This window comes from Notolepis coatsorum, assembly GCF_963971535.1.
Source record: "Notolepis coatsorum genome assembly, chromosome: 3".
Taxonomy (NCBI): Eukaryota; Metazoa; Chordata; class Actinopteri; order Aulopiformes; family Paralepididae; genus Notolepis; species Notolepis coatsorum.
The window spans coordinates 35,530,207-35,552,451 of record NC_140167.1 but is presented as its reverse complement, the minus strand read 5'-3'; the positions used below and the strand labels follow the sequence as shown (position 1 = coordinate 35,552,451).

At 43.9% G+C, this 22,245-nt stretch overlaps 1 protein-coding gene across 1 annotated transcript in view; it reads left to right on the top strand.

Annotated features, from left to right (window-relative positions):
- Positions 1-1,281: 1,281 nt before the first annotated feature.
- The window catches only part of LOC311225767 (latent-transforming growth factor beta-binding protein 2-like), a 136,595-nt gene continuing 115,631 nt past the window's right edge, over positions 1,282-22,245 (top strand). Inside the window, 3 exon segments of the mRNA XM_084311161.1 lie at positions 1,282-1,921; positions 5,787-5,823; positions 5,825-5,864. Coding sequence (XP_084167287.1) covers positions 1,425-1,921; positions 5,787-5,823; positions 5,825-5,864 — 574 coding nt within the window. The 5' untranslated portion in view covers positions 1,282-1,424.

Here is a 22,245-nt window from a genome sequence, read left to right as displayed (position 1 = left end):
AAACAATAACAAAAAGCAAAACAACTCAATCTGCATGTTCGAAAAGGAGTAGGAAGAAGTATACACTTATTTAATCTATCCCCTTTTCCACTACTCAAATGAGTGTACTATTTTAAACATAAAAAAGAAAAGAAAATATTAAACTGAATTCTCACACCCAAATGAGGTTTATATTCTTCTGTTGTTAACAGGTCTGAACCATTCGGGTGTACGAGCTCACACAAACTATTTATGGCCTCACAGTGTCAGGGATTTTACAGAGAGGCAACATCACAGATTGGAAGGTACAAATATTGACATCTTTCGGCACAAGAACATCATGTGAATTCTTAAAACGGGTATGGCATTCCCCTATAAGTGTTTACATTGTATTTTAAAATATGATGTATGCATACATATTATTAGAATGCATATTGATTCAAGTTAACAGTTGTAACTACATTTTTTAAAGTGATTATAGCCTATAATATTTCATTAAGAATATGACTCTGGCCGATATTGCCGCAGATTGCCTACAGAGTGTTGTATTGTGCTATACTCCGAATTAGAACGACGACCACGCAACATATTGCATTGATCTCAAATAAATAATAACCCCATGTTTCTCAGTCAAATACTTTGGGACAGTGGCAATATGTAGTAATAAATAAGCAGCCTATCAATTTGCCAATAAATCCAAACTAACACGTGCGTTTTGTGTAGTGACACGGTGACGGATGAGAATTGCAATACAGTAGAGTCGCTGGGGGAAAAAAAGAGGCACATACTATTATGATGTAATTTGTGAGAAGAAAAAAGTGCGCGTGCGGGCGCATGGAGCGGGGCAGTGCGCGCGTACAGACATCAATGTGACCGAAAAGGGGGAGTTTCTTCTTGTAAAGCGCATGCAATCCCTACAAAAATTCCCGGTGACTTCAGATCCAAGGAGGTGGTCATATCCACGGGAGCACGATTCAAACTCTAGTTCTCATTCCGAGCAGCAGGACAGCAGCTTCTGCAAACCCTGGACACACCGCGCTGCAGCTCTCCGCGCTCTTACCTTGTAAAACAACATGAACTGAAACAGATGGATTAACATTTAGCCTCTATCTGAAATAACACAAGGCATTTTTTCCCCCTGCAAACTTGTGTATTGACTGAGCGCAGGGAAACTCGCAATTTCACTAAGTTTGGCTGTGATTAGGAGGTGCTGATTTGTACAGGTTAATCAAGATCAAGCCATTTTGCGCAAAGCTTACCTGGGCATTATGAAGAGCTGTCCAGACATTCTGCATTCTTGGGAGAGGATGCCGTCTTGCTGAGTTCGTCTAGTTGAGTTCGTCTATAGTTGTTATCTTTTTAATTGCACGTCTGTTAGCTCTCGATCAACTGTAACGTGTTTGCTCCTTTTACGCGCGGCAGTTTCAAAACGTCCCATGTCCAAAATGGACCGCGTGTGGATTGCATTTTGGATTGTTTTCACCATTGCACTCGTGCGACTGTGTGACAGCAGTCAAAAGGACTCGACAGGTGCTCAAGACGAGGGTGCAGGCGCCCGAGCGATGTGGGACCAGCTGCGGTCCCGAGCGAGAAGTCAAGGTCATTCTGCAACAGGACCAGGGGGGGACCGTGTGTCCTCCTCCAGACCATCCACCGAAAGTTCGGCCGGATCCAAACGCAACCATTCTGCCCGCGGGACTCCGGTACTGGCCCCCAGAGACTCATCATCGTCTCAACGAGAGAGTAGACACGCGTCTGTGATGGAAGCAGCTCCGGTGGCGCACGGCGCGGCCGCCTCCCGGGAGGACCTGGCTACTGTGCCGCGGGAGGCTGCGCTCCGCAGCGCAAGACAAGCAGGCTCATCACACCCATCATCACACAGGACCAGAGCCGGTACCAGGCAGAGCAGTAAACCCAACTCTAACTCAAAGCGACTTGTTGGGTAAGGCTGTTTATGATCATTATAAAAAATTTAAAATAAAGTTTTGTTTTGTTATCCCCCGACTGTTAAGCCACTCGAGTTCACTTATCATTTATCAACACCAACAGGTTGCTTGGCATTTGTTTGACCTATATTTTCAACTTGGATAGTTGTTTGTTGTGTTTTATGGTGACCGCTTTCATCAGCACCCGTCTCTCATGCAGAGGGAAAAGCACGTGATTTATTATTGTCCGTCTGCACAGCAAACTATGATGAATTGAAAATGGGGGACCCTGATGTAAACAAGACGAAAGTCTTTCTCTGGTCTGCATCCCCTTAACAATTGTATGTATTGAGCTGTACTGTACTGTACCCATTCTGCAATCTGTTAATAAACTTTTCAATCAATCAATCAATCAATCAATCAATCAATCAACATCGGCAAGGCTATAGTTATTGTCCCAATACAAATAGCCTGAAATATGTATTGTAAATATGAGTCTAATAAAGCATGTCGTCACCCAGTCAGTGAGCAAAGCTCTGCTCCAACTGAACACCCAGTGATGACAACCGCCTGAGCAGATTTGGTCATCAGGGTCACGGCAGGACATGAAACAATAGCTGAGGTTACAGTACTGCGTTCCAGACAGAGTCTCAGAGATCACACTTCTGGTAATGGAAGACCTTAATGAACAGCAAATGTGACCTGGATAAATGAAACGAGTTTTAGCCCAGAAGCACATTGCATTATCACTTAATTCCTCCCATTATGGAGCATTTACATTACAGTGGGATAATGTGCTCGAACTGCTTCAGTGTGTGTTTGTGCTGGTTGTGTGGACCCACTGTGCTCCCCGTGGCAACAGTGGTCCTAATACCAGAGCCTTGGCTGGTGCACATTTGCAAATTTCGCATATTGATCAGAAACACCTGTTTCTCCTGCGGCCTTCTCTCTCTCAATGCTGCGAACCCCCGGAGTTGGTTCTCTCTGTTTTAAACTATGAACAGGCCGATGAGTTGTTTCCACTTTAAAGCTATTCTCCTTACTAAATTAACCTTTGTGTATCCGCAATCTTGTTTCCCCAATTCCCCCACAGGGACAACGTATGGCACACACACACACACACACACACACACACACACACACACACACACACACACACACACACACACACACACACACACACACACACACACACACACACTCGAGGAACTCGGGTTTACACTATAATCAGAGCGGATTTGAAAGGGTTCGCCTTGGGTTACAGATACTAAAAGTTTTAATGAAATATTATTTTGCGTGTGTCATAACAGTGCCTCATGCTTTTGGGAAACTGATTATTTATATGGCCAATTTATGAGGAGCACTTTATGAGTGATGTGAGGATTCAGGCTAATTGGTTTAACATCTGTAGAGCTGGATGAAAGGTGTGCTCAAAACGCAAGCCCTAAGGATAAACCGCTCGAAAGCATGGAGAGAGAAAAATGGCTACTGGCCTACGGTCTATACTGTAGTACACTTCAGACCCCGAGGCAGCCCCCTTTATTTTAATACCTCACTCTGGTTGGCTTTGTGATTTGGCTCCGGGTAAGTAAACACACGCCACTTCATTCCCCGATGGTTGTTTGGCAGGACTGTTCTGTCAGTAATTTTAATCAACTGCGCTCCGTGGATTTAGCACTAATATTATCTACCCATGAGAAGCAGAATGCACAAAACAGGTCCCCGATGTTATGTAACACCAACAGGGCCCCGATCCCACCGAACATTAGTAACAGCATTACTAACCCGGTGTGTCGTCCAAAGGATTGCAGTGATGCATGGTTGAATTAGGGAACTGCCTACTTAAAGGAATGTTTTCAGTACATAAAGAATATAACTCAAACTGCCTCTAGTATTAGCTCCAACTCGCTTTATTGCAGCACATGGGGTAAATGCCCTTCTTGACATTGCCAGAAAAACCCTTTTCCAACGTTGAATGAATGGGGTCCTTTGAGTATAAAGGAGCGTAAAGGTGGCATGGCATAAATCTCCAAGAACATTAGCGTGGCGGTTATCCGCCTGGTGTTTTAAACGCTCTCCGATTCATTAGTCTGAGATGAATCATCTGCTGCTTGTTAGAGAAAGAGAGAGTGTGTTTTCATGACACATTTCCTGTTGGAATTCTCCTTAGTCATTTACTTGACCCTGAGGGACGGGCAACAGGGTGCTCAGTTCACCTTCCCCTCCATTTAGGTTCATTGAGCAGAACCACCCCACTCTTTCCAGTGCACCTGTCAGAAATGAACCTCAACTGTTTTCTCCCCTGTCAGACATTTACTGCATTGTATTCGAGGGGAAAACCTCAGGTTTTGCCACGATGACACAATACAAGTTTGATTCATAAGGCAGCGAATGCATATTTGGCAATATCACAAATGTTGCTGCAATACGACTTGATTCGGTAACATATGGATACTGTGTGATATATATTATATACTGTGATCCGGCTAACCTTTCATGTTACTGTGCATTATAGTTGAATCCGCAAATCCGTCACAATGCTTCTAATGATATTTGACGTTCATGTGAAAGACCAGTGTGGTCAAAACAAAGGTCAATTATTCAAATGGAATAATTATTGGGAGCATTCTAACAGGTTGTGCAGATTCTATTCTTTTGTTTAGATTTTTCTTCTGAGCTGCTCTTTGCACTAGTTTTATGGATGTGCGTGATCTAACATTTTCCCTGCAACGTTATATAAAGTCACAAACACATACAACCAAAAGGCGATTGACAGAGACATTTTATTACATAGCTCTGCTTAACACTTGAGTGAAAAACCAGAGGCACCATTCTTATAAATGTGGCCAAAATAACTAAATAAGCATTACGAACTGCCTATTTGCTTTACGATATATTAATGATCTGGATCGGTCTATGGGTCATATGGGTATATACGTGCCATTGCCTATTGAATCAGTGAATCATCACACGCCTAATAGTTTCTGTTGTATATCCCTTGACGGAACGGGAGTGTGATGATTGATGTAACTTTGGCACAGGCTTGACTTGACGCGTGTGTCTGATGACAGTACTAATCTCGCCAGAGGGCCCGTATGAGTCAGTCTGCGTCGTCCCACTGAGTCTTCGCTGACACTTTTCCTGTTAGCTCTCAGACTGAGGTCAGGGAGTCGCTCTCCGTTATCAACTTACATCTGCATGAGTCAGACACCCACTTACGGTAATATCTTGTGAAAGGATGATGGGACGTAGATTTATGCCGGCACTTATCCAGTTTGAGGTTCATTGTTGCCCCCAGAGTTTCTCTCACGGTCCGATGCCTTTTTGTCTGCCCCGCTTTAAAATTGGCCTGCACTGCATTTGCGGATTAAGGAACGCAAAGAATTCAGTTATTACAGTTTGAAACTTGTCATCCCTCATTTGCCCAGAGATTTGTGCGAAGACACAGGGTGCTTTTCATGACCCGCATGTCTTCCTTTTCTCCCTCCGAGGGCCCAGATAACCCTACATTTGTTTCCACTCCGGACTCGTCGGGGAAACAGAGAGTGGTGTGTGTGGGTCCACACTTAGAGATAAAGTTTCATGCTCTGCCTCAAAATGTTATTGAATCAAATGCAATTATGGGTGAATCTCTGAGGTGTTCATTTCAACCACATTAGAAGGATCTAAAACTAGAATGACCCCCCCCCCCCCCCCCCCTCTGAATTAGATCTGGCTTCGGAATGTGAAGGTTTGAGGCCGTGAACACTCAGACTATTATCCCTCTCTATATGAATTATGAATCAGATTTACTGTACATTGAGCGTGTTCACTTCAAGCATTATTATACAGTATATGTTATCTCATATCATATGGTCTAACTGTGTCTCTCTCTCTATTCAGGCCCAATGTCTGTGGAGGTCAGCAGTGCTGCTCTGGCTGGGTGGGCAGTGGCTTCCGGGACCAATCGCTGTATAAAGCGTGAGTAGAAAAACAACATTGCCATACAGTGCATTAGGGCTGACCCCGATTAGTCGAATAGTCGACTAATCGATCGAAAGGAGCCGTAGTCGACTGCCAACCTCTTAGTCGAATGCAAAAAAATATACCGTAATTCCTCTAATAGTAACCGGGTCTCAAATACAAGCCGGGTCTCTATTAATGGCCGGGTGCGCTCTTGAGCTAAGCAATTATAAGCCGGCCTCCTAATACAAGCCGGGTTACTAATATACTGAGCTGCATACTGAGCTAGTTACTTGATTTCACTTTGAAAACGTTGAAATGACCAGTGACCACCTGTAATTGCACTGTTTACTATTTCATACAGTACTTGGTTTCAATAAATGAACCCAGTACATTTTACTGGGTTCAAACTGACACAAAATGTTGATTTATTCATTATGATCCGTTTGAAAATTTGAAATATAGGCCTCCCTCTTATACAGGCCTCCTCCTAATACAAGCCTGGTACCCGCTACAGTTGAAACAAATACAAGCCGGGGTTACTATTAGAGGAATTACGGTATATATATATTTGTATCATTCTTTCCAAAAGCAAAGAGGCCTAGAAGCGTGGCTAACGCTAATGGCGCGCATACCAGAGGCTAACTGCCTAAGAAACGGGCACAGAGGCACTGAAAGAGGATTTCACCCATCTAATGAACACACTAGACTAGACAAATATCAAGATGTATCCATCAGTGGACCAATTGCATGCTTTCACAGAGGACAAGAAGCCTTCAGTCGACTCCTTCAGACATTAAGCACCCCCACAGCCCAAATGGAATGATAAAAAAAAAAAAGAATAATAATAATAATAATAATAATTATAATATATATATATATATCGGCAAATTTCGGCCAATCAAAGTCGGGGACAGCCCTACAGTGCATACAGATTCAAGATCAATGTTATCTATTTGTTTCTTTCTCCTCCTATTAGACAGTTTGTTGCCTTGGCAGAACTCTGTGTCTCGCAAACAAAACAGTGAAGATATTTTTAATAGACACGTAGGCGTGAAGTCTGGACCGTTGGCACGGAGACAAGCGCACACGTCCTAGTTCGAACAATCTCTTGGTAAATGAGGCTGCGCTGTGATCGATGTAATCAAGATGACTACATCGTTGTGATTTAAATAGGATCATATGCGGACAGACGGCGAAATAATAAAGCAAATAGCTGCTAATGGCTTACCTGTCAAGTGGAATTGCCCCAAAGGGAATGTTCCCAGGGTGTTATTATTGCCCACATGCTCATGTTTGTCATGCAGAGTTGCTCTTTCTTTTCAAGTAGGATCCTAGCATGTAAATTACCAACCGCTTAACACTTGGCTCTCTTTTTTGACACAAGCCCTTAATTATGGGTGTAACTAGCTCCTTTTTTTTATTTGACCACAGCAATATTGGAGGTCTTAACTGCCAAATAATTAAAAGCGGAATGGCATATACCAGGGGCGTGAGTGAATAATTGCCCACTTTTTAAAGTGCAATTTCGGCAGAAATTTTAACGGCTTACAAGTGTTACCGTGCTTTTTCGTTGTAACATTCTTGACATTTGGCGATTTTTTTTCCCTCCCCTCCTCCCCCCTTTTACTGTTCTGCGGGCTGTTAAGTATTCAGGAGCTGTGCTGGTAGGGGGTAGGAGCCTCGCCGTATTAGTCCTGTTGTTGATTAAGTGACCTACTTTCACGTGGAAATGACAACAAACTGCATCAAGTCTCCGTTCTCTGCACATTAAGATCAAGATGTTCTAAGATGTTTATGACCACCGTCTTCTGCTGTTGCAGACGGAAATAACAGCTTAGAATTGGAGCTGTTTTAGAAAAAGTTATCTTTAAGTTTTACAAGCCCGGAATGTGAGACCCATACTTTCCGTCTCTCTCTCTCTCTCTCTCTCTCTCTCTCTCTCTCTCTCTCTCTCTCTCTCTCTCTCTCTCTCTCTCTCTCTCTCTCTCTCTCTCTCTCTCTCTCTCTCTCTCTCTCTCTCTCTCTCTCTCTCTCACACACACACACACACACACACACACACACACACACACACACACACACACACACACACACACACACACACACACACACACACACACACACACACACACTTCCAGTGTGCCACAGTAACTTTGGCTGTTTACCCTTCAAACAGTTCCAATCAGAGGGGGTCAGTCAATTCACCCAGTCTGATTACACAACAAGCTGATTGGCTACAGAAGCCTCCTAATTAGATCCCTTTCCCTCCCACCCAGCGCTGCTCTGCTTCCCTGCCTCTTTCTCTCAGGTCACTGCTAAAGGCACACTTACCAAGGCGTAAATTACATTTAACAGGGAACAGGAGTTGCCCAAATTCCAAATGAGTAAATAGTTTTTTTTCTTTCACCCCACCAGAAAGTAACAAGTCCCGTCTAAAGTGTCCATGTTAAATAAGGCAGAGGCCAAGGTCTCCGTCCAGCCATCTGGACCCACTTACAGCTTGGCCCTCACCCAGGTGTGACTATAGGGGCTACGGTGTCATCAGCTGAGTGCACCCCACACCACGAGGCCCCGGGGCAGGCCAGGTGCCAACACAAGCCCCGTTACCCCCTCTGGTACCCCAAGACTCCAAGGGATTGTGTGTCTGTTACTGGGAGCCCCCCCCCCATGCAGGAAATCTCAGAGGAGATGGAAACCTAGATCATCTCATTCTCCGTCGCTGCCCTCAGATCCAAAGCCTACTCTACTTGCAGGGGGGGGGGGGGGGCATGAGAAAACATGTTCACAGAGGGGGAAAGAAAAGGAACAAACCTGTCGACTGCAGATCATAAGTAAAAACACGTCCGCCGTGAGCAGCGTCTAGGAAATTCTCGGCAAAGGGGATTGAAGTAATGTCTAATATTAAAAGTGTCAGCTGCAAGGCTCACCCGCAAGGCTGGATTGTGTGTCTTGACTTATGGTTTTTCTAACAATACCTCCTTGTTGAATCGGGGGTTGAGCTCAGAGCAAATATATGACAGGAATGGGTTTGCTGGATGTCCAGGGAGCATGCCTACATGGATTTGGAAATGTGTTTATAGAAAGGTCTGAGTCTGGGTCTCTGGGAGCTTGTTGTCTGGCTCTCCAAAGACTCGGCCCAGGCCAAGTCTTGGTGGGTCTGGTGCTGGCTGTCTCCGTCTTGTTTTCAGCCTCAAGATGGATGGTTAACAGCCTTGCTTGTCTATTTATTTTTTATTTTTTTCCATGTGCTAAAAGTGTTTGATGCTGCGTGATAGAACACTTTGATCAGTAACAAAGAATAGAACACTTTGTTTCCAGTCATTGAGTCATGTTTATTTCTTTTCCTCATTAGGAAAGACATTAATGCATTTTCAACAGTGTGGTCATGCTCAACCATCAAAGGTTTTTTATGGACATTTAGTGAGACAACAAAGGTGTGTGTTCACTTCCGTCGTGTCTGGTCAGTGAAAAGTGAGGCCAGGTGTCAGCGAGACTTTATTTGATCCCATCTGTTCATCAACACATTTATTTACAAAGAGGATTGAAGCAGAACTGAAGATGTATCTGATGTCTGTGGTTATCATCATCGTTTATTCTCTTCGGTGTGGTTTCCAGGATTCACATCTGCTCAAAAAAAAAATCTAATGTTCAGACTGCCAACCCAAATCCGTTTTTTGGCATATTCAGATTGTATCCAGATTGATTTTTAGAAAGTCTGGACAGCAAAAAAACACATTAAATGCAATGTTTGCATGTCTGATCCAAATTACATGTGTAATTTGAATGTGGTTTGAAATTCGATTCCAATCGGATTTCTACTGATGCATCTCAGTCAATAGGATTTCAAAGTGTAATTTTGTGTCACTCGCAATGTGACACACAACGACAATGTCAAATCCAGAATGACGGAATCAGAGTGGCTGATAGTTAAATCAAATCAAATCAAATTTATTTGTAAGGCCCGACAACACACGTTAATGTCCCCATGGGCCGGACACGTCTTCTTTAAACAAGTCAAGAAGAAACATAACAATAAGTCAAGAACAAAACAAGAACACCATAAGGTCCAACAAATTTAAAATAAATGCAAATAAATTATTATAAATAATTAGCTAAACTAATCCATAAGTGGCTTTAGGGGCTGAGCCCCCCCTAAAGTTCTAACTCTGACAACACGCCTGGTTAGACAGACAGTTTGCTTCATGTAGATAAGACATTACGCTGCCGCTTTTAATAGTATTGCCCCATTGGCAGCACCTCTGCATTGTGTAGCAACTAGCAAGGCTGGTCGATTCGATTTAATTAAACAATTAAAACAATTAAAATCCAAAGTATACAATTAAAGTATATCATTAAAAGCCAAAGTGTACAAAACGTGAATATAAAATAAGCCAAAAAGTTAGCACAGTAAGGCACACATGAAGCAGACAATTATACATGACAAAACATAAGCAATTAGCAGGCAAAACACAGTTATGCACAACAAGACATAAGCATTAGCAGACAAGACACAATTATAGACAACAACACGTAAGCATGATCAGACAAGACCCAGTTATGCACAAGAAGCATTAGCAGAAAACACACAGCCAGCAATAAAACAATTGGAATCCATGCAGTACAACCATACAGACAGAGGGATTACAGCGAAGAGACATAAACCTGACACACAGATAGACAAGCCAGACAGATGAGGACATGTAGAGGTTAGTATGATGACATGCCTGATTGCTTTTGAGCCAGGTTTTAAGATTATGTATGAAGGAGCGGTAGGTAGGTGGTACTGTGCCTTATACTGTATGTACGGGAAGTCTGTTCCAGGTCTTGGAAGCTCTCACTGTAAAAGCTAACTGGCCAAATGCGATTATCCTTGGGACAACAATGTCCCCTCAGTTTGTTGATCTGGTTAACCTGTCATTGTGAGTTTTCTGCATTATGCTAAGTGGCAGATCCTATATATTGGACTGGTGTCATGACATTTAGATACATTTTCCCAGCTCAGGGAGATCATACTTAGGCAGTATATTACAATGATGGTAGCTTTTGGGTTTGATATCCAGGATAAGATAAGAGCATGCTTGCATACGGACTGTATGGGTTTCAGGGTTGTATTACTGGTATGAGACCAGGCAGTTAACCTTCTATAGTGTGGTAGTGAAAGGGTTAAACATTATGTTAGATGTGGGAGAAGCATAGCATTGAAATATATTTTTAGAAGCTTCAGATATATGTATCTGAAGTTGTGCAAATCGACATTAACTTGCTTTTTACACAAGAGAGATTAATCTAACATAACACCAAGATATAAATTGGGGACCACTTGAAGTTTCTCACCTGATACATAAACAGAATGTTCTGGAATAGCGCTTGCCCTTTTTGTGGAAAACATGCAAACTGTTTTTTCTTCTCTGAAAGCTTGCCACAAGCTGGAAGCTTGAAGACTTCAGCAATGAGTCAGTCATTCATAAAATCAGCCCAGCAGTGGGAATGTAAGTGCACCTTCATCAACAATAATTGCCCCCAAAATGCCCCAAAGCTGCACATCGCCGACATCGGCTTACTGAAATTCCTTTGCTTTGTACCGGATATAGCCACAGAGATTTGTTTCCAAAATAGCATTAACTATCAAATTGAGACAGTGGTTCCCAAACCTTTTCAGTCAGTCCCTCCTAATTTAATTTACTGTAATAATAATAATAATAATAATAATAATAATAATAATAATAATAATAATAATAATAATAATAATAATAATAATAATAATAATAATAATTTTTATTTATAGAGCGCTTCTCAGTAACCCGAAGTTGCTGGCTTACAGTAAGTTTACTGTAGGCCCCTACTGTCCCCACATAGCGTATTTGGAATAGAATAGATTTAATTTCAAACGTGTAACAAATAAATAAGAAAACAAAACACACAAAAAGAACAACAAATAAAATGAACAGTAAACATATAAAGATAAGATAGGGCAGTGGTTCTCAAACTTTTTACACCAAGTACCACCTGAGAACGTAGCTGGCTCTCCAAGTACCACCATATGACCGGTGTTAAAATACAGTCTATTCAGCTATGCACAGTTCACGCAGGAGGCAAATGTATTCCTAATACCATTATTTATTGTTAACTTTTGTCAGACACAGCCACAATGTACAAAGGGATAGCACTAGAACTAGCAAACGCTTCCACACAACTCATACAATGCAAGGGGCATTGAGAACATAATAACTAACATTCTCACATAGCAAGTGAGAAAATTAAGAACAACTGTATTTCAGCAAATGTACTTAATTCTCTCTCTATCTCTCTCTCTCTCTCTCTCTCTCTCTCTCTCTCTCTCTCTCTCTCTCTCACACACAGCAAGCAATTGTCTGTCATTCTCACACACACACACACACACACACACACACACACACACACACACACACACACACACACACACACACACACACACACACACACACACACACACACACACACACACACACAATTATTTTGTTACAAAAACTTAATTTCCTGCATTCTGGTGCAGGATTTTTTTTAATTTTACCCTTTAAATGCCAGTGTTTGTGATGGGCACCACAAATTATTGTAAAAAAGAAAAGAAAACACATATTCAATACATTTTTTAATGTTTACCCTTTAAATGCCAGTTTGTGTGATGGCATCACAAATTATTGTTAAAAAATACACACAAAATGTTAAATATTTTCAATATATCAAATGCAAAGTAAATTTTTATTTTTTTTATTATAGGCTAGGCATGTGTCTGATTATTTTTTATTTTATTTTTATTTATTTTTTTTGTGCTTTTTTGTAAATGTTTTCAAGTACCACCAGCAGTACCACCAAGTACCACATACCACAGTTTGAGAACCACTGAGATAGGGTATTCCTTTATTGATCCCCTTGGGGAAATTGTGGAACAGGCAAGCACGTTCTCCATAAACAAAATGAGAAGTATACACTCATCTGGACCTACAGTACCCCCTTTCTTGTAACTTAAACTTGAATAATGAACTTCATGTTTATCATATATACACATAAATAATTACCCTCAAGTTCATCATATACAACTTAAATGTTTACTTTAGTAAATATAACAAATCAGTGTTTTTGGCATATCCAGATTGTATCCAGAATTGATTTTAGAAAATCTGGACAGCAGAAAATGACATGAAATGTGATTTTAGCAAATCTGATCCAAACCACATTTGGATGTAGTTTGAAATTCAAAGTGTCTTTTGTCAAGTCAAGTCAAGTAATTTATTTATATAGCACGTTTAAAAGCACAAGAGCCAACCAAAGTGCTGTACAATCAAAGCTTAAAATCAATGTCCTAATATAAAATACACAAATACAAAAATACAAAAAGGCACAGCAGGACAAGACAGTACATTCAGAGAATAGGACAGTAGGACAACACATGGATAGGGGAACACAAAGTACAGTAGCACACAGGGGACAGAGGAGCATAAGAAGAGATACAAGAGGGCAGGATAAAATTACATGGGAGTGTGTGAGTTAGGGTGTGGGAGAATCAGGGTTTATTGAAGGCCAGGGAATAGAAGTGGGTTTTTAGACGGGCCTTAAATGTCTCCAGCGAGGGGGCAGATCGGATCTCCAGGGGAAGCTGGTTCCATAGCTTGGGGGCCACGACCTTGAAGGAGCGATCGCCTCTCTTTTTGAGTCTGGTGCGGGGGGGGGGAACCAGCCGAGCCTGGTTGGAGGATCTTAGTGACCTGGGTGCTGCGTAGGGGGTGATGAGCTCGGTGATGTATAGGGGTGCTGCACCCGATAGTGCCTTAAAGGTGAGGAGGAGGATTTTGAAGTCTATTCTAAGTGGGACTGGGAGCCAGTGTAGGGAGGCTAGGACTGGTGTGATGTGCTCTCTCTTTCTGGTGCCGGTAAGGAACCTAGCTGCAGAGTGCTGGACCATTTTGAGGCGGGACATGGCTGCCTGACTGATGCCGGTGTAGAGGGCATTGCAGTAGTCAAGGCGTGAATTGATGAATGCATTGACTACCGTTTCCAGGTCGACGGGTGAAAGAATTGGTTTTATTTTACTGATGTTGCGGAGTTGGAAGAAGCATGACTTGACTACGGCATTTACCTGCCGGTCGAATTTGAGCTCTGGGTCAAAGATTACACCCAGGCTCTTGACGTGGGGTTTGAGGTGGGTGGAGAGTTGTCCTAGGCTGTTGGAGAGTGTTTTGGTGGAAGAGGGGGGGCCAAACAAAATGATCTCTGTTTTATTTTCATTTAGCTGTAAGAAGTTGAGGGCCATCCAGCTTTTTATGTCCCTAAGACAGTTTTTAAGAGAGTCTAGGTTAGCTGTGTCAGAGGGGTTGAGGGGAAGGTAGATTTGGGAGTCATCGGCATAAAAGTGATATGAAATGTTGTGTTTCTGGATGATTTCGGCCAGAGGGAGCATGTAGATGGAAAAGAGTATGGGGGCCAGGATGGAACCTTGGGGGACCCCATACGGTAGACTAGCTGTGGGGGAGGAGTGTCCACCCAAACTGACAAATCACTCGCAAAACGACAAATCTAAAATCCAGAGTGATGGAAGTGCATCAGAGTGGCAATGCTGATTGTTAGCTAAGCTAATCCATTTAGTTAGCTTGGCTAATCCATTTGTTTAATGGCAAACATGTAACGTTAACGTAACAATACGCTTTTATTACCTAGTGTTACCCACTCTGTAGCAAGTTAGCTAATGTTACATAGCGTTGGCTAACAGTTTGCTAACAGTGGCTAACATTTAGCTAACGTCATTACCATAGCAACCCATGCAGATAGGTTGGTGATGTCTGGACACACAAATCCAATCTGATTACTTGCAAATAAAGTGTGGACAGTTAAAGATCTGATTTGAGAAACAAATCAGATTTGCATGCAGTCTGAACAAAGCCTTAGTGTAGTCAGGAAAGCGTTGTAAAAAATACCACATCTGGTTTTAAAAGTGTAGATAGTAGATGTGAAGTTGGGAGAGGTGTGCCTCGTCATGCTGTCTTGCTTTTGGCTTTGTAACGCGGACAATGTTATGGGTACGTTAGCTTATCTTTTAGTTCCTGGTGGTGTCAAAAACATTTCCATTGTGTTTTCAGATAATTTTCTCCCTGGTTGGATAACTAATGTAGCGTCAGCTAACTAACTCGCTATGACAACCAAGCAAGTATTTGATTACAGCTCTCGTGTGCAACATGTTGTATTCAAATCAATAGTTATATATTTTTTTTGATCCACTTTTTCTCCCATTTTCTATTTTTCTCCCATCCCAATTTTCGTATCGTCCAATTCAACCCTCCCCTGTCTTTGAACGCTGTTTCATGCCTCCCACAAGCCGGCTGCAATGTGGACTAAGTCATACATAGCATGAGTCCCCTCCGATACTCGAGGTAACAGCAGTCGCATCTTTCCACCTGCGCGGCGTGATCTTTCAGTGTCAGGGGTCTGGGCTTTGGAGGGCCCCGCCCCCGTCGCTTCCTGATTCTACTGCGCAGGCGCACTAACCGACCTGTAGGAGTCGCTGTCCACAACGCCCGATCCCCACCCATCAGTTTCCCTCCCCCTAATACTGCCAATGTGTATTAGTGCGGACGACCAGCTAAACTGAAAGCAATGTGGAGCGCTGGGCTCGAACAGGGAGGCGAACCTGTTCGAGCCCAGTCTCCAGTATTCGTGGTGAGCGCCTTGCCCACTGCACCACGTAGCCGCCCTCAAATCAATAGTTATGAAGTATAATTCTAGTTATATGATTGCGGGCAATGCATCTTGCTTCGCCTATTAGACTAGTCCGTGCACCAATAGTGTGTCAGCTGAAAGAATTTCACCAATGCACCTATTACAGTCCAGGGCTATGCCCCCCAGCTAGTATACTGTATAAGCAGGGGCAGTAGTGTACAATCTCCCTTCCGTAGTTCCTTTCAGAAACCTGGGACAACAGGGAAGAAAAGAAATACCTGCTAGCTTGGAGTTTGAATGTGACTTTCCTCCCCTTTGCTCTAGAAGTAGCTGTGGCCAACCACCTTTTCTTGCTTCAGAGTTCAAAGCTTCAGCTGCCTTCAAAGGCTTGCCAGCTTACCGCCTCTTTGGCTGAAAGATCTTACAAAGCGGTGGGCCAGGTAGCCACCATGATGATGACCAAGCTGACTATTCTCCAGGCTTACCAAGCCTTTCTCCTCCGTGACTTGGAGGGAGGGGCCACTGCCAACACTCTAGGCGAGAAGGCAGACCTGTCCAGCAGGTGGAATGTATGGAAACGTGTTTGCGTTCATTCCCCATGGATTCTCAATACGATACACAAAGGCTATGCATTGCAGTTTGTTCTCGTAATCCACCTCCTTTCGCTGTTCAGGGCTGTACAGTGCGATGATATCGTCGCGAATTGCCCCTTTAATTGGCCGTTGCGATTGGTAAATATTATCTGGGGGCGGGCTTGCGAGTAGTGCTTTCAAGCCTTGGATTCACATTTCACTCCTAAATTATCCAAGGCGTGTGATGACGCGATGACGTCACTCACGCGAGCTGAGCAGTGAGCACTCAGCAGGTATGATCAGCGAGCTGCGGCGTCTGCTCCTCCTCAGCGCTCTCGCACCCGTGGCTGTTGTAAACACTGGGACCTCGGTGAGCCTGCCAGCCGGCTAGCTACTGATAGCTATCAACAAATACTCCAGTAAGTCTAGTAGTGCATGATAGCTTGCGTTAGCTTACTGTTCAAAACGAAACGTCCCATTAAACTAAATAGTTCAGATAGCTCCGTCCTGATATCAATGTCTTATAACACTGAGTCGATGCGTATTCGAGCTGAGGGCACGCTGAATATAGTCAATAGGGACCAGCTGCAGCGCCGGAGAATCCTGGCCGTAGCTGGAGGCTACAGTATAGGGCCCAGCTGCAGCTCCGGAGAATCCTGGCCGTAGCTGGAGGCTACTCAGTACACACAGACAGTGGAGCTGGTTGCATATAGCGAGCATTTAGACTTGTTGTGTGGTGGCGATGTCTCGCAGATAATACAACTACAAGTATGATTATATAATATATATATTTTATTTAAAAAAAAATTATATAAAATATTTTTTTTTCTTTTTTTTTATAATCAAAAACAATCGATATAAATAATGGTAAAATTGGTATTAAAAAATGTGCCCCTAAAAAATATTTTTTGCCCCTAAATTTCTCATTTAGGGGCAAGTGTGCCCCTAGTGAAAAAGCCCTGACTGTTATCATTCAAACGACAGTGACCCCTCAAATGGCCCAATTTCTAGAAAAGGACATTTCCTCCCCTCCAGAAAAAGGTGCCATTTATCCAGTGAAGGAAATAGAGCACAATACAGGATTTTATCAGAGATATTTCCTTGTGCCTAAGAAGGATGGCAGCAAAGGAGGCAGATACTCAATGTGTGGAGTGGGCTCTGACAGTGACCGGTGGAGTCTGACCGGCTTGGGTGTAACAGAGAGCACGGCCTCTGGTTTCCTCACCATGACCCATGACACACGAGCAGCTGCAGTGTGGTTCTGAAATCAGCCGTGCACCTCACATACTGTAGATAGAGAGTGTGTGGATAGGGCATAGCAGATGCATGTTCCTCTCCCTGTCGTCAGCATACTCATACTCTTCTGAAGTATAAACAATTTTCAATCAAACAGACAATTCTGAGTCAAAGGTACATGTTCTTTTTGGGCATACAGATTCATTATCTTTAATAAATAAAAGCAGATCCAGTCAATTTGTTGTAGGTTTGAGTGTTCTGTGTATCTTCACCCTGCGTGGTATGTTTGGGGAGTGGTTACCATGGAAGAAGGATTCTAAACATTCTGTGAAAATTTGACAGTTGGTCAAACTACACCTCAAGTGAGAAATAGTTCCTTTACTGATGAAAATGGCAACATTAGCTAAAAAAAACAAAACAAGTACCTATAATTCAGACAAATATATTGCACATATATTTCTGTATACTTTTTTTCTTTAAATCTTTTTTTAAATCTTTTTTTGCTCCCATCCCAATTTAGTCGTTATGCCAATTCCCTTCCTGATCGTTGCGTGCATTGCCCCACTGTCGGCCCGGGGAGGGTGTAGAACTACCACATGCCTCCTCTGATACATGTGGAGTCAGCCAGCCGCTTCTTTTCACCTGACAGCGAGGACTCTCACTGGGGGAATGTAATGCGTTCCCAGAGTCTCTGCGGTGGTAGACATTCTCCACTGCGCTACCCAGCCGCACCTATATTGCTGTATACTTTGTTTATACTTCAGAAGTATTATTTAGACTTGGTCCGCAAAATCGGGGCCAGAGACCTGGCCCCGCACCATGATTGGAAGAAGAGCCACTTCCCTACGTAAACAGTGGTAGTGGATGGGGCACAAGCACTCTGAATGGTTTTTATAACCGCAGGGGTGATGCCTGGACTCTCGAGGCTCAGCCTTTCAGAAAACAAGCCATCAGCCGCTGTCCGAGGATGGGCGGGTGAAAAATGCTGCTGTGCGCCTGAGACGAGGCTTCCTGGGACCATGGAATGGGCCATGGAGGAGCTGCCAGGAGCTGAATTAGATCGCGGAACCCTGATCTGGCGCTATCAAGATGAGAGTCTGGCGCTCTAGTCTCACCATTTCCAACAATTGGATCAACAGATGGGTAGGGGAAAATACATAGAGGGGCCCATCCAGCTACAGAGGCAGGGGGAACACATCTAATCCCAGTGGAGGCTTATCCCCCGGCTTGATGGAGAACCACAGGGGACAGGGAGTGTTCTCTTTGAAGGCAAAGAGGTCCACTGCTGCTTCCCTGAACCGGCTCCAGATCCATTTGACAATGCCGGGATATTGGTCTTGTGGGGGCCCCCCCTGGACATCAGGTCTGCTCCCACATTGTCCACGCCCGCAATGTGGAGAGCTCGGAGACTGCGCAAGTGGACTGAGGCTCATAACCACAGTTCCACTGCCACTCCCCTGCTCTGTTTACGTAGGCTGCTGAGGTTCAGCTGTCTGTCCTGATCAAGATATGATGACCGCTCACAAGGCTGTGAAAGTGTTTGAGCACCGGCAAAACTGCTCTGAGCTACAGGACATTGACGCGGGGGACAGAGGGCTCTGTCCACCTGCCCCCTATTGCATGTGACTGACACGTTCATGCCCAGCCTATCGGGGGCATCCGTCACGTGGAATGGAATGCTGCCCATGGGACCCCCTCTCAACAAGATTTGGGGGCTCCACCATTGGCCGCACTGGGTCGACTCTGAGAAGAGCAAAAATCGCTTCTGCGGTTTGCACGTGTGAAGCAGACCCAGGTAAACCGTGGGCACTGCTGCCAACCTGCAGAGGAGGTGTGCCACTGACAAAGCGGTAACCATGCAAGGGTGAAACCTCTGTAGGTTGTCGAGAAGAGAGAGGGGCCATCATGGAGACTGAGTTCAGTATAATGCCCAAGTAGGCCATCTGTTGGCTGGGGAAAGGAGTGCTGTGTTTCCAGTTGATGATGAAACCCAACAAAGACAGATGCTCCACCAGGCGTCTGGTGTGACACTTTGTTGTCTCTGGCTGAGAACCAGAATGTCGTCCAGGTAGAATATACTTTTTATGCCCTGGCGGTGCAGAGGTTTGAGTGCTGGCTTCACACACTTTTAAAAAGTGCGCGGTGCCAGAGAGTATCCAAACGGCATCCTCTGATATTCGTACGCCATCCCCTGGAAGGTGAAATTAAGGAATTTCCTGTGGGGTGGAAAGATGGGGACATGAAAGTAGGCATCTTTCAAGTCTATAGATGTGAACTAGTCTCCCTGTCTCACTGAGCATACAGTAACAGTGTGTTCACTGTGAGCATTCTCAACGTCTTCACTGCAATTAGCCCATTGAGTGATGAGAGGTCCAGAAGGGGTCTTACCCCCCTGTTTTCTTGGGAATCTAGATAAAAAAGATGTTTTTGAGTGGAGGGGACCTTTAACTACAGGCATTCCCAGGTTAACAACAGTCTCTGGGATACCAGAGAGCACACTAAAGTCGCTCTGAGCCAAATGGACTCATGGATCTGCCGTTCCTGTTTGTTTTTGGTTTGCTAGCTTTAATTCTTCACCCATAAAAGTTGCCACGTACAGTATAGCGCAACCAAACATCTGTGCACTTATACACAGGGCTTGGCAGGCCCGGCCAGGCTTACAAGATAGACTTGTACAGCCCATATAAATAGGAATCAATCCTTGGCATCATAGCCCATACTGCCAATGTCACTATTCATCAGTGTCGTGTAGGTCCGTGGTGGCTTCTCCTCCTGACGTGGGTCCTTTGTTAATCGGATTAATGACATGGTCCGCCTCACACAGACTTAATTTGGGGATGAATGTAGAATGCCTCTCACTGAGTCCCCACGGTGCAGACTGGAACTGGGTCTCCCTCTTAACCCAGATCACACTGTTTACCAAAGTCCCTCCACACAAAGACTCCCACCCTCACTCCCTCCCTCCTTCCCTCACACAGAGACTCCCCTCCAGTGAGTTACGTCTTCTGTAGAGGGGGGATTCATATTACCGTTCCTTTACATCATGTTCTGGAGAAAGTGCACACAGTGTGGTATCATGCTACAAGGCGACCTTGAGAGAGCATGACCCCAGCACCAGAAGACATGGCGCTTGATTTAAACCCATTGCTGTCTTAGAGGCTGCAGATGAAAGGTGCATCATTCACGAGGGGGAATAAAGTTGTTTCTCGTCTCTTAAGCAGTCGGTGATGGACAGAATGAAACGTGGTAGAAAGGAGTTTTCTTTTTGATTGCCTTCCAGCTTTCTTTGGCCTGCTGTGCTGCTCAGGGCCCCATCTAAACCTAAAATAACTCCTCATGCAGAAAAGTCTGCCTACCTCTCACTCTCTCACCCCCCCCGGCCCCGACACACACACACACACACACACACACACACACACACACACACACACACACACACACACACACACACACACACACACACACACACACACACACACACACACACACACGCATGCACACACACACACACACACACACACACACACGCATGCACACACACACGCATGCACACACACACACACACATGCACACACACGCACGCACGCACGCACACACGCACGCACACACACACACACACACACACACACACACACACACACACACACACACACACACACACACACACACACACACACACACACACACACACACACACACACACACACACACACACACACACACACACACACACACACACACACACACACACACACACACACACACACACACACACACACACACACACACACACACACACACACAACCCCAAACCCAAAATCCAGCATGTAGAATGTTTCTTTAATTCCATCATATCCTCAGTGCCATTTGAGCAAGATTAAAACCATCCAGTGTGGACGCATTGAAACACCATTAGGTGCCGGGGGTGTTTTGATAACAGCTCTGCTCAGCTGTCCAACATATTATGGTTACCTCATTACATTTATATATATATATATATATATAACATAACATTGTTTGGTTTAGTTAAAATACCATCAAGTGACTAAAACCAGAAATGAGAATTACACAGATGTCCACTAAGTCTGACTTTGAGACTCATGTGTTGTCTTTGAATTATTACAATGTGATAACACTGCTATATGATACAATACCAGCCTGTTACAAATATGATTCTTTCTCTCACACTGGGCTTCCGTCTCTGTCCTCTTATCTATACTGTATTTGGCACCAAATCCCAATTATTATACACCATTACATTTCCAGAGGACCTTTTCTTTTTCTTTTTTTCCATATTATCTCCAGACAACCAGCTGAAATTGTGGAGCTCTCATATGTGGGACCTTTCACCAACTTTGAGCTGGTGATGGGATAGAGGCATGGAGAGCCCGATGCTCAGTGTGAAACAGGGTACAGTTTTAATAACACTCCTCTCTCACTTCAACATGTGTCCAGCAGCTGGTTACGTATCAAGGACGTACATGTGTGAGCATTTTTGTGAAAAGCCTCCAAAACAGCACCTATAGGGGAAATTAATGGGGTTTGCCTTCATCGTGCAATAATGGATTTGCCTCAGTCAGTATAGCTTTTACATTTTTTTTTATACAGATACAACATGTATTTAGGTATATATTTTTCTGTGTTCAAGTTCAACTCAAGTTCAGTGAATTCAAGAAGATTTACTCAAAGCCTACAGCTCAACATCAGCAAGACGAAGGAGATGGTGGTAGACCATCGGCGGAGCAGGAGGAAGCCCCCAACTCCCATCATCATACAGGGGGTGGAGGTGGAAATGGTGGATAACTACAAATTCCTGGGTGTTCTCATGAACAATAAACTGGACTGGACGGACAACACCGAGGCCCTCTACAGGAAGGGACAGAGAAGACTGTTCTTCCTGA